General features: G+C 41.7%; 1 protein-coding gene across 3 annotated transcripts in view; it reads left to right on the forward strand.

Moving 5' to 3' along the window:
- The window catches only part of PELI2 (pellino E3 ubiquitin protein ligase family member 2), a 184660-nt gene that overhangs the window by 153036 nt on the left and 19604 nt on the right, over nucleotides 1-12020 (forward strand). For all 3 annotated transcript variants that reach the window (XM_036308267.1, XM_036308275.1, XM_036308258.1), the window contains one exon: nucleotides 10345-10446. In XM_036308267.1, coding sequence (XP_036164160.1) covers nucleotides 10345-10446 — 102 coding nt within the window. The remainder of the gene's footprint in view (nucleotides 1-10344; nucleotides 10447-12020) is intronic.

Consider the following 12020-nt stretch of genomic DNA (forward strand, 5'->3'; position numbering starts at 1 on the left):
AAAGAGATGAGATGAAGTAACTGAAAGAGGAGATTGCACATTAGGTTAGCTTAATAGGTTTTAAAAGTACAAAGACATAATCTATAAAAACTTGAATCTGAACCTCTCATTGTTCAGCACTTTGTGATGAACTGTAGGGATATAGAAGTAGCTGAAGCATTTTTGCCCTTAGACAGCAATGACTTTCCTGGTCACAGTACCAGCACCTGTAAGATGGCAAAACAGGCTCAGGGAACTTAAGTAAGGTGCCGAGCCCTCAGCCAGTCATTGGTGGAGTGGGAGTTCAGCCTGACCTGTACTGTCAGTCATGCAGTATACTGCCTGCATTGAAGGTTGGTTTAAAAAGACAGGAGTTCCTGCCCTCAAAGGGCTTTCCATCCGATGTAATGGTGGGATTCCTGGGGACAGATGTCCGCCAGGCGCATGATTGTGTTCTTGCCCAGCTTTTCAACTACAGCGCTCGCTGCGTCATGTTTTCTGAACTGTATCTGAGTCAGGTCATCCCTGTGAACTGGTGCACCACCAACCAAGTTCACCCTCAGTGGAATAGGAGCTACTCCAAATTAAAAACAGGGTCTCCTTCAACGTTCTTGCCCTCTCTGTTATCCATGTGTGCTGAATTGCCTGCCTCCACCCTAGCCCCTGTCCAGCACTATGTAAGTAGTAGGTTCTCTGCCAACGTTTATCCAATAAGTAGCTCAGGGAGCTGATCCCAGATGGGCATGGGAATGGTCCCGTGCCAAGTTCAAAGTCATTGCCTCTAACAAATAGTCTTATCACTTTTATTTATTTACTAGAGGCCCGGTGCACAAAAATTTGTGCACTCGGGGGGGAAGGGGGGTCCCTCAGCCTGGCCTGTGCCCCCTCGCAGTCTGGGACCCCTCGGGAGATAACGACCTGCTGGCTTAGGCCTGCTCCCGGGTGGCAGAGGGCAGGCCCAATCCCTAGGTGCAGCCCCTGGTCGGGCTCAGAGCAGGGCCGACTGGGGAGTTGGGGCGCCGCCCCCTGTCATGCACAGAGCAGGGCGGATTGGGAGGTTGTGATGCCACCCTCAGTCACGCTCAGGGTAGGGCCGATTGGGGGGTTGGGGCACCGCCCCCTGTCACACTCAAGGCAAGGTCGATGGGGAGGTTGCGGTGCCACCCCATCACACACAGAGCAGGGCCAATCAGAGGGCTGGGGCACTGCCCCCTGTCACGCACAGAGCAGGGTCCATCAGGGGGGTTGGGGCTCCGTACCCTGTCACGCACAGAGCAAGGTTGATCAGGGGGTTGGGGAGCTCCCCCCTGTCAAGCACATAGCAGGGCCCATCAGAGGGGTTGGGGAGCTCCCCCCTTGTCACGCACAGAGCAGGGCCCATCAGGGGGTTGGGGAGCTCCCCCCTGTCACTCACAGAGTAGGGCCGATAGGGAAGTTGGGGCACCGCCCTCTGTCACACACAGAGCAGGGCGGATCAGGGGGTTGGGGTGCCCCCCTCTATCACCCACAGAGCAGGGCCGGTCAGGGGGTTGGGGCGCCGCCCACTGTCACACACAGAGCCGCAGGGCGATCAGGGGGTTTGGGCGCTGCCCTCTGTCACGCTGATCCCGGTGCCGGGAGGCCTCTCGGCTCCGCTGATCCCGGTGTTGGGAGGCATATTACCCTTTTACTATATAGGATAGAGGCCTGGTGCATGGGTGGGGCTGGCTGGTTTGTCCTGAAGGGTGTCCTGGGTCAGGGTGGGGGTCCCCACTGGGGTGCCTGGCCAGTCTGGGTGAGGGGATGATGGCTGTTTGCAGCTGGTCACACACCCTTCAGGGTGGGGGTCCCCACTGGGGTGCCTGGCCAGTCTGGGTGAGGGGCTGAGGGCTGTTTTCAGGCTGGTGGCTGACTGAAGCTCCCAACTGCTCCTTTTTTTCTTTTTTCTTTTTTTATTCTGGGCCAGCTTTAGCTCTGGCTCCAGCTCTGAGGCCTCTGCTTTTGAAAGCAGGTATCTGGTTTGTTTGGGTTCTATAATCGAAACAATGTATAACTCCAGCTCTGAGATCCCGGCGGGCTGAAAGCAGGTTTCTGGGGTTTTGTTTAGCTTCTATATTTGTTACAGTGTTTCTTAAACTGCAAGCTCAGAGGCCGGCAAGGCAGGCAGGGAACGTTGGTTTCCTCCGTCACTGAAGCAAGCAAGCCTCACGTTAGCTTCCAGCTGCCTGGCTGCCGGCCGCCATCTTGGCTGGCAGTTAATTTGTATATCACCCTGATTAGCCATTGGGAAGGGTAGCGGACATACGCTAATTACCATGTTTCTCTGTTATTAGATAGGATTGCATATAAAACACCCTTGGTTTTTGGTGAAAACCAAGTTTGCATTTTGTGACTTTCTAATCATAGTTATGATTTGGGCACTCATTTGAAATATGAACTATTGAAAAGATAGAATATTTGAAAGAATATGTTCACGCAAAAATAAATTATGAATTCCTTTAGCCATTTCCTCTCTTTAGAAATAGTACTCATACATATTTTATACATAAATTGACAAGGATGGCAGAGACCTCATCATCCCTATCACAGTTTGAACCAGACTGATTGAGGATTTATTGCCTAATTATACTTGTCAGCCTGACATAAAAGTCATTAGTTCTGGAAAAACATGTTTGTCATACTGGGAGTATCTCTAATTAATGTAGTCAATATCTAATATATATTGTAAGCTAAACAGAGTAGTAATCTCCCAAGTGTATGTTACAGACTATGAGGAACTGACAGTAAACCCCTTTAGGTCATGAGGCAGTGCTCTCAGTACAGGTTTGTATTGGAGGAGAGACTATCCCATGTTACATCCTATATTTTCTGCTCTGAATACAGTGAAATCAATGCTGTGGACATTGACCCCCTCTTTTGATGAAATGTAAAGATAATAACTAAAATCTCAGAGAGGGTATGTAATTTGATTACAGTTGGTGAGTGACTCAACTGGGATTCAAACCTGGGGCCTGGTGTGTTCTTTTTTCAACATCAGCTGCACTAACCAAGTTGATCTCTGCAGTGTCCACATGTGGTCTTACTCTGTCTTCCTTCAGTACATATAAACCCGGAGCTCAGCAGGACAAACCAGGTGGTCATATTGAGACAACCATCCGGCACGAATGTTTTCTTTTGCCCGATGTTCAGTCATGTTCTGGGTTATCAGTAGATAATGCAGTGAAGCAATGCACTGCCAGTGACCTCCTGGGGCAGCTGTCATGTGACCATATATGCTGATAGCCTCCAGTACAACCCCCACCACTGCTCAGACCACAGTGTACACAGGGCTGCATAGTAAAATCATTCAGCAGTTATTACTGCACAGTTCACCGCAAACTCATTCATTTGCTCACAAATGTGCACATTTCTGCCATCAACATAAACATCAGAAGTTGTCTTTAAATGGAAGAGGTTCGATTCATTGGCCTCATTCAGTCCTGCCTCAAACAGATTCCATTATTATGCTTTCCCACACCGATTAAATGTTGTTTCTGTAGCAGTGCACCCTGTCATTGAATGCTTGTACTTAGGAACCAGAATGGCTGTGAGAGGCCAGTGTAGTTATTTTCCATTTTATCAGATCCTTTCTGCAGCAATAGTTTTGCACTTATTTATTTAAATTGTATACTGGGCTGAAATAAATTAACAGTTAAAGTGGCTGAAATTAAACCTGCCTAAAACATGCAGAATAATTGGCCAGGGAACCGGTACTTACTCTACCATGCCTTACTTAAGAGGGCAAGTTGTGGGCATCATTTCGAAGGTTATTGGGAACACAAGCTCAGATTACATTCCTTGTTGGAACTCCAAAGACAAAGAGGTCACTGGCTCCCCTCCAGGAGAGTGTACAGGACATTTCCTAGGTCTTTCCCAGCAGGTAGGCTATCAGAACAACTCCGACTTCTTTCTGAGGGGTTCTGTTGGGCACCAACGGATGGGGTGCAGTGAATAGCATCAGGCATGTGATGCAGAGCTCTTCAGAGCAGCTCTTTGAAAACTTGAGATTCATCTAGAAAAGGTCCTTCAACACATAAGCCTCACCAAGGCCCTCTCTTTTGAGAGAGAAAAACAACAATTATATGTACTCATGGAGGAAAGAAAGTATGCGGGTTGCTGCTGTTTCCAAAATTGCATTCATTTGATTTAGTCAGGCGCTGTGTAACCCAGGAACAGTGGCTGCCGTTTTGTAGCAGTCAGCATCCAGGACGTCAAGACAAGAGGGATTGGTCAGTCCCTGAGTCATTTGGTTCTAAGACATAGTAACAGAAAACTAGATGTGGATTTGAAGAAAAAGAATTTCATTTGAAATTCAGATTCTCTCTCTCTCTCTCTCTCTCTCTCTCTCTCTCTCTCTCTCTCTCTTTCTCTCTCTTTCTCTCTCTCTCTCACACACACACACACACACACATATGCTGAGTCTAGGTTAGTATGGAATGCCCCATTTGTATACCTAATATAGGTGGTTTGCAAAGTTTGGCTTCATAACGTCTGACATAACTAGTTATTTTCTTCTCCTGTCTTCCTAGTATCTCTTCTATCCCTGCTCCAAATATATAAGGACTAAAAATTGTCCATATGACATACTTCTGCTTCCTCTGAAAATTCTTTGAATGCTCTCCAGATTCCTTTTATATATTAATCTATAAATATTCATTTTATAATATAACTCCTAATATAAAATTTTCCTCACATCTCAGACATCCAACAACTGAAAATTATCCCACAGATGACGCCTTACTGTGTTCAGGAGCACATGAAACTTCCTTTAGGAACACAGCCCCTCTCTTTGTAAAAGCACTCTGCTCCCTGTACCTGTCCCATGCCCTTGGGCATGGGGAAGGTGAGCACACAGATTACCATAATGACTTATCATAAATACTAACAAATCAGAAAAATGCCCTGGCACCAGTAGGCCTTGAGAGCTGATTGATTCGGTGGTCTTCTGTTGTGTAGCTAACTATTGCAAAATTTAGTGGTTTAGAAAAAAACATTTAATTTTGTTGATAATTTTCGCGAGGGTCAGGAATTTTGAAGGGCACATGTGGGCAGTTTGTCTCTGATGCACATGGCAAATGCCTGGGCAGCTGAAACTGAAGGATTCGTGTCCACGGTGGCTCCTCCTCTCCCACATCATTTCAGTCTCCAGGGACTCACCTCCTGGCGTGGGTTTCTTATGCGATGGCTCAGGACTCCAAGAGCCAGTGTTCAAGGGTGGCAAGGGGGAGCTGTGAGGCTTCCTCTGTCCTAGCCTCAAAGTTCCAGATGTCACTTATGCTGCGTTCTGTCGGTCAGCAAGTTACTAAGGGCAGCCCAGATTCAAGGGAAGATGAATTAGATTACACCTAATCTCCAAAGCAGGAAGATGTGGGTGTCAAGGAGCTGATTGTAAAATTCCTTAGGGGAATAAATCAGTTTTGTAATTACTGGTTGCCCAACAACTACTTTGTATTTGGGGAGAAAAGTGACATGTTGCATATGGTTTCTTCTATTTTGTATTTGACTTTTGCTTAATGTAGTACAATTAGTGACCCTGGCTTTGACTCGCCATTAGTTTAAGTATGGTAATAATGCTAATTGTATATGGACAGCAGTGGCGAGAGAGGGCTCTGAGATGACAAGAAGCGTTTAAGTCAGAGTGATTGGGAATGTAGTTGTACTTTTGACTGAAATAGGAAACCCAGGAGGAGCAAAAACATTTGGGCCCAACAATGTAATGATACTTTCTACTGCAGGTAACAAAATACCCAACCAAAGGCAACCTAAAACCCTAATTTTTCTCATAGAAGTCTGGGCAGATAGTTTTAGATTTGGTTCAACTCAAAGATATCCAGCCCCAGACTGCCTTTCTGAGCATCTTTGACCTTCTTCTCTTGTTGCAAGATAGCCACCTCAGCTCCAAGCATCACATTAATTTTTTTTTTATTGACAGAGAAAGGAGAGGATCTCTCTTGATGTCTCCTGTCCCTAAGAGCTCCACACTGGTCATGGTTGGGTCACATCCCATGTGCTGGCTTCAGAGGAGCCTGGGAGAACTGGTCATGGCGTGCTTTGGCTTTTTAATTAATGGGAAGCCAGCTCCGCTAATAGGGAGAAAGGCATTAGGTAGGAGACCAGCATCTGCCTCAGTGATGAATTCTTTTCTCTCCCTAGGCTCACTTAGCAGCCTTACAGAGCTTGAACTAAATGGGCTAAATTATAACTATGATAAATTAGTGTTTTTTAGAAACCAGTTTCTCAGTGGACTTTTTCTATTTTTGTGATTGAGAGCTAACCCACTGCTTCTTAACAAATAAAAGATTTTATTATGTCCCTTACACTTTTAAAATATAAATGAAAGCTCTTTGGCTGCCATGAAGACATATATCCATCCCATTAGGCATCATGCCGGATTGCCTTTCTGGTATCATTACACATTATACATCTTCCTTAAGTGCCTTATGTGTGTGTGAGTTTGTAAGAGGGAGAGAATTCCGTAGACATTATGAACCTTGTTTGTTTCAGAATTGAGTCTCAGAACCAGGACAACCAATTCTCTGTTCCCCTGAATGGCAGAGGATGACTGAGCTGGGCCCGTGGCACAAGCAGAGTAAAACTCAGAAAGCATAGATCTCGGCTAGAGAAAGGAAGTATCTTGGCTCAGAATGGGCATAGTGTGGGCACCTGGAATTGCAGAGTAGTGCTTACATTCCTAAGCTGGGTAAAGTTGGAATCCTTTATTTTGTGGATCTGTAATTGTAGTGGTCTATGCTGTAATTTTCCAATGGTGATATTTTTCACTGGATAAAATTCACATGTAATAAATTGGGGCTGAGAGTGTCGCTAATGGTACCTTTGCTGGAACAGGAGGAGGAGGAGGGGAAGACCCGAGGAAAGCCCTGACTCTCATTTGCATCTGGAGCAGTGTATGCTTTCATCTGGCATCCATTGAGTGCCTGCATGTCCATAGTGCTGGGCATAGAAGAAGAGACCAGACCAGGGCTGCCTCTGAGGCACTGGCAGCAACCCTGCCCTCTCATCACTGTAGAAAGTAAATGTGGGAAATCACCAGTGTCTACAGTAAGCTGGTTGAGCTGGTTTTCCTTATAAAGTGTTTAATTTCCAAATTTGAGTTGGTATAGTAAAATCACATTATGTTACAGTAATTGTGTTTGAACTAAATTATGGTGAGTGCCAAGAGAAGAGCTTAGCCACTCTCTGATATTTCAGAAATAGATTTCAAAGCAACTTTGTGCCTTAGGGGGAATTTCATTTCCATAATACCTGAAAAGATTGACTCAAGTCAGTGAATCTGTCATTTACTAAAAGGTGTATTTCTAAAAGTCCTATTTTAAACGTTAAAGGTATTATTGAAAATTTGATACCTCTAACCAAATTAAAAAAAGCTAATGCCTTATATACTTCCGGAAAGTAAGCAAAAACGGATGTTAAGTTTATACTCTTCCCCTTAGCGCCCCCTAACCACACAGATCTGGCCCCACTCTAGACTTTAATATGCAACCAAGATTACATGAGCCCTAATTCATGTCATCGGGAATCGGGCACTTCTCCCAGTGGTGGCCTTAGGTGTCCTGGTTTTGACTGCCACTTTTTGCTCCAAATCTTAATCCTGGCTTGAATCCCAGGCTTCTAGGGCCCGCTCATTGCCATGCCTCTCTCCGCTGTGGGTACAGCCTGTTTGGGCCCCAGGGCACTGGCATTCAGGTCTCTTTTACGGCAAGCTTCCTCTCCTGGCTCAGCACTAACAGGGAAATCACTGCAGAGTGAGTTAGAGGTGGCTGGCACCCCTCGCTCCTCTGCCATCCCTGCTACAGGGCACTGCATTGCTTGCTGGCTGGGGCCACCCGCCACCCTCCGGGACTTGCTTCTCCCTGCAGAATATCTTTTCCCACTTCCTAGTCTTCCCCACATCCAGAGGCTTCCAGAATGTAACCCTGGGCTGGGACTTCCTTAATCACAAAGTCTCAGAAAGGTGTTTTTCTAACCCCAAATCACCCACCTTTCCTAACCCTGGTGATTCAGGTTTAGCCATATTTAAAAAAAACAAAAAGCCTGGCAGAAGTTTGAAATTATAAACTTTCTTTAATGGGCTCAATATTCAGGGTATCCTGGGTCAGGCATTCAAGACCTCAGAGTCCCTGAGCTTTCTTCCCTGTTTGGGGTTGGCCAGCAGGGGTTCACCTACATCTCTGAGTTTCTCTTTGCTATGGGCATTTCCCAGATTGGCTCCACTTCCTATAAATAGACTTTTTAATATGTTTCATAGGCATATAATAGCTCAAATCAGAAGAATAATTTTAGAATAAAACACCTTAGAAGAATTGGGTCAATAACAACTTAGAGTCTATAAAAGGGCTATTTCTGGTGCCTGCCAGAGTGGCAGGGGGCTGGGGGGGAGGGGTGCCAGGCTGTGTGAGGTCATGGGGGTGAGTACAGCAAGTCTACTTGGGGCACCAATGTCCCAGCAAATTTGGAAGACCTGTTTAAATGTTATAATTACAATGCTACAGGGTAGAGTACAAAGTTTATAATTTAAGGTAGGAAGTTTTACGCATGAAGAGTTTCACTTCAGGGCTGCTGTCCCAGACGGCACCAGTGGGTCAGTATTTTATTGATTTTTTTTACAGAGGAAGGGAGAGGGATAGAGAGTCAGAAACATTGATGAGAGAGAAACATCGATCAGCTGCCTCCTGCACGCCCCCTACTGGGAATGTGCCCGCAACCAAGGTACATGCCCTTGACCAGAATCGAACCCGGGACCCTTCAGTCCTCAGGCCGACGCTCTATCCACTGAGCTAAACCGGTTAGGGCCAGACATTCTTGTTTTATGTAGCATGTGTGCCAAGAAAGTTATGTTTTAGTTGATTCATTTGTAAATTGAATACTTGTAAATGCAATAAACACTTTTTTAAAAATCCTAAAATAAATTATTGTATACATACTCCCTGGTTATTAGTTTTGTCAGTTTGAGTTTAATAAAGTTATTTTTCTTAAAATGGATTTTTGTCACTTAACTATAAAGATAAACATCAACTCATCTTAAATTGGAAATAGTGCTATATTAATTTGACTTTCAAAAAATGTCATTTTATCAATACCATTGAATTTATCTGATTCATACCAATAAAAATTTAAGATTATATTTGTTGCTGAAGTGGAGTAGTATAAGAAGTATTTTTTAGGTTCCTGCTCATATAAAATATTTTTATTTTTATTTTTAATGCTTAATATTATCTTAATGAAGAACATACAAAAGAACATCAGTTTGGCCATGCAGTTTCTCAGGGCACCTGATTAAATAAGCATGAGATGGACCAGGCTAACGTCTAACTTGATTTGGAATGTCACACTATTTATTACTCTAAGCAGTTATGTGAGCCATATATACATGCTCAGACATTTTCAGTGGCACGCCCTGTGTGTCCAGCTACTTCCACATGCTTTCCTGACCTTCAGACAGTACCATCTCCAGTAAGTGTCTAGTAGGTGGGCTTATGAAAGCTCTATTGTACTTACTGTAAAGGAGTGGAGATGAAGATAAAGCAGAATGGATAAAATGTCATTGGGATAATTTGAAGTACAATTTAAGTAAACTTTGTTGTTAATTTGGAAATATAAAAGTATGCGACCACAACTTAAGATGTATTCAAATATATCATTATGGGGGAAATAAGAACAATATTGTATTATTGGTTTCTAGATTTTTTGAATAAGACTATTAACTTTAGTCTAAAAATATAAAGATAAAGCCAGCGTAGCTACCCTATTTATTAATTCAATAGTTATCTGGGTTAAGCAACTGCTTTATAGAAGATTTAAATAAGATGTAGAACAGTATAAATACGATTATCAGCTAGACAAGTACATTACTATATAGAAATTCTTACAGAACATTAATTTTTTCAGTGAATCTTTACTATAATTATAATCTCTCTTACATAGGAAAATACTATAAAAATGTTATTGACTTACCTATGTGGTGTGAAAAAAGTTTTAAAATTGTAAATCAATCATATTAGTCTAAAATTTTATCACTGAGTTAAGGTAACAGAAAGTGGATGTTTACTGGACTATGATTAAATCAAGACTTGCAAACTAGTAAATTAGCTTTGAATTGAAATAACAAATATTTTTCATATTAAGATATAATATTGGGTAACACCAGAATTTCGACTATTGAGTGCTCTGAATCAGGGCACAGCACAGGGACAGGCTCTAAGTGTTAGGAAAATGCTGACTCGCGTTGGGTTTTGCTGGTAGAATGATGTCTCTACTACAAACTGAATTGTGAGTAAGTTGTTGAAATGAAATTTTAACGAATTTTTATTTTTTCTATTTCATTATTAGGCAATCAGCTGCAAAGGTCAACACAGTATATCATATACTCTGTCAAGGAATCAGACTGTGGTGGTCGAATATACACACGATAAAGATACGGATATGTTTCAGGTAACATGTTTCTTTTTAGTGGAAATTTTAGGACATTATTCCTTCAGTTCTATATTTTGATATGTGATCAGACCTTCTAGCACATTAGCTTTTAGTGATACCCAAGGGGAAAGAGGTGAGGATTATTCCTGATTGGTGTTTGAGAGACTAAGAAAACTTAATTCTAAAACTGCAGAAGGAAGTATAAAGGCTACATTCTCAGATCTCAATGTAATAAAAATAGACTTTAATAACAAGAATAAAATTTTTATAGCCAGCTACTTTTAAAAGTCAACATGTTTAAAATACTTCCTGCATAACACTTGAATGAAAGGTGACATCAAACATACAATTTTAGGCCTTTTTAAAAAACAACTGGGAACATTATATAGCAAAACTCATTTGATATGACTGACAGCATACTCAAAAGAAATGTAAAAACTTAAGTGCTTTTATTATTTGGAAGGGAGGAAGCAAGGGAGGGAAGAAGAGAGGATCAAAGGGCCAGGGAATTGAACATTTATCTCAAAAAGTTCTGTTTAAAAAAATGACACTAAGAAAGTAGAGGTTCAGGAAAAGTTCTAGTGATATATATTAGAATGTCCAGAAATACATCAAAAGAAAGTAGGAGGAAGGAAGTAATAAAGGGGAAAAAAATTATCATTAGTTTAAAAAGAGGATTACTATATCCAAGATTTGGTACTTTAAAACAACAGAAAATTAAAATCAAGGCTAATTTAAAAAAACAAATAAAGCAAACACAAATTGGAAACCATGGGCTTTGCATTTATATATGGAGAGTTAAATTATTAAATGATGTTGAAACAAATGTCAAAAAAAAGTATCATAGATACATCAAAAAGGATTAAAATAACTCTTGCAAATAAGAAAATATGCTCAATTTATCAGACTGGCAAAAATCCAAAAGGTTTTGTCAAAGATGTGGGAGGCAGGCTTCTACATGCGATAAATTGGTATGATCTCTATGGGATGGTGATTTGGAAATAACTATGAAAAATACAAAATGTTTACACTCTTAGACTTAGCTCTTCTCCTAAAGCTCTTTTCTTCCTAGAGATTTACCTCAGAGATAGCCCTGCATACTTACAAAATGATATTTTTATCAAGTTTCTGCTTGACACATGGTTTACTAACAAAAGATTACAAACAACCTAAATATACTTTAGTAGGGGACCAGTTCCGTGAATTTGGGGATATAGTCGGGGCCTCCAAGACTATAAAACAGAATAAGCAGTCACAGAAAGAGTTCCAAACATATTTAAAGAATTAAATATTAATACTATTAAATATATTTTTATTGAGTCATTGATAGCATTATATTTAGTTAAGATTAATGTTGAATGTTAGTAAAGTAAATAATATTAAATATATTAAATTGTAAATAGCATATTAATCATTAAATATTAAATAAGTATTATTAAATGTTTAAATAATGCTTATATGCAGTAAGTAAAGCAGTTGCCTTTGGGGAAGAGGGATAGGCAGGTGATATACAGGGAGGTATTTCATACTTTTTTATTTCTTGAACCATGTTAATGTGTTAGCTGTCTTGTAAGATGACTAAACAATTATGG

The sequence above is a fragment of the Myotis myotis genome, unplaced genomic scaffold, assembly GCF_014108235.1.
Source record: "Myotis myotis isolate mMyoMyo1 unplaced genomic scaffold, mMyoMyo1.p scaffold_m19_p_1, whole genome shotgun sequence".
NCBI classification, from domain to species: domain Eukaryota; kingdom Metazoa; phylum Chordata; class Mammalia; order Chiroptera; family Vespertilionidae; genus Myotis; species Myotis myotis.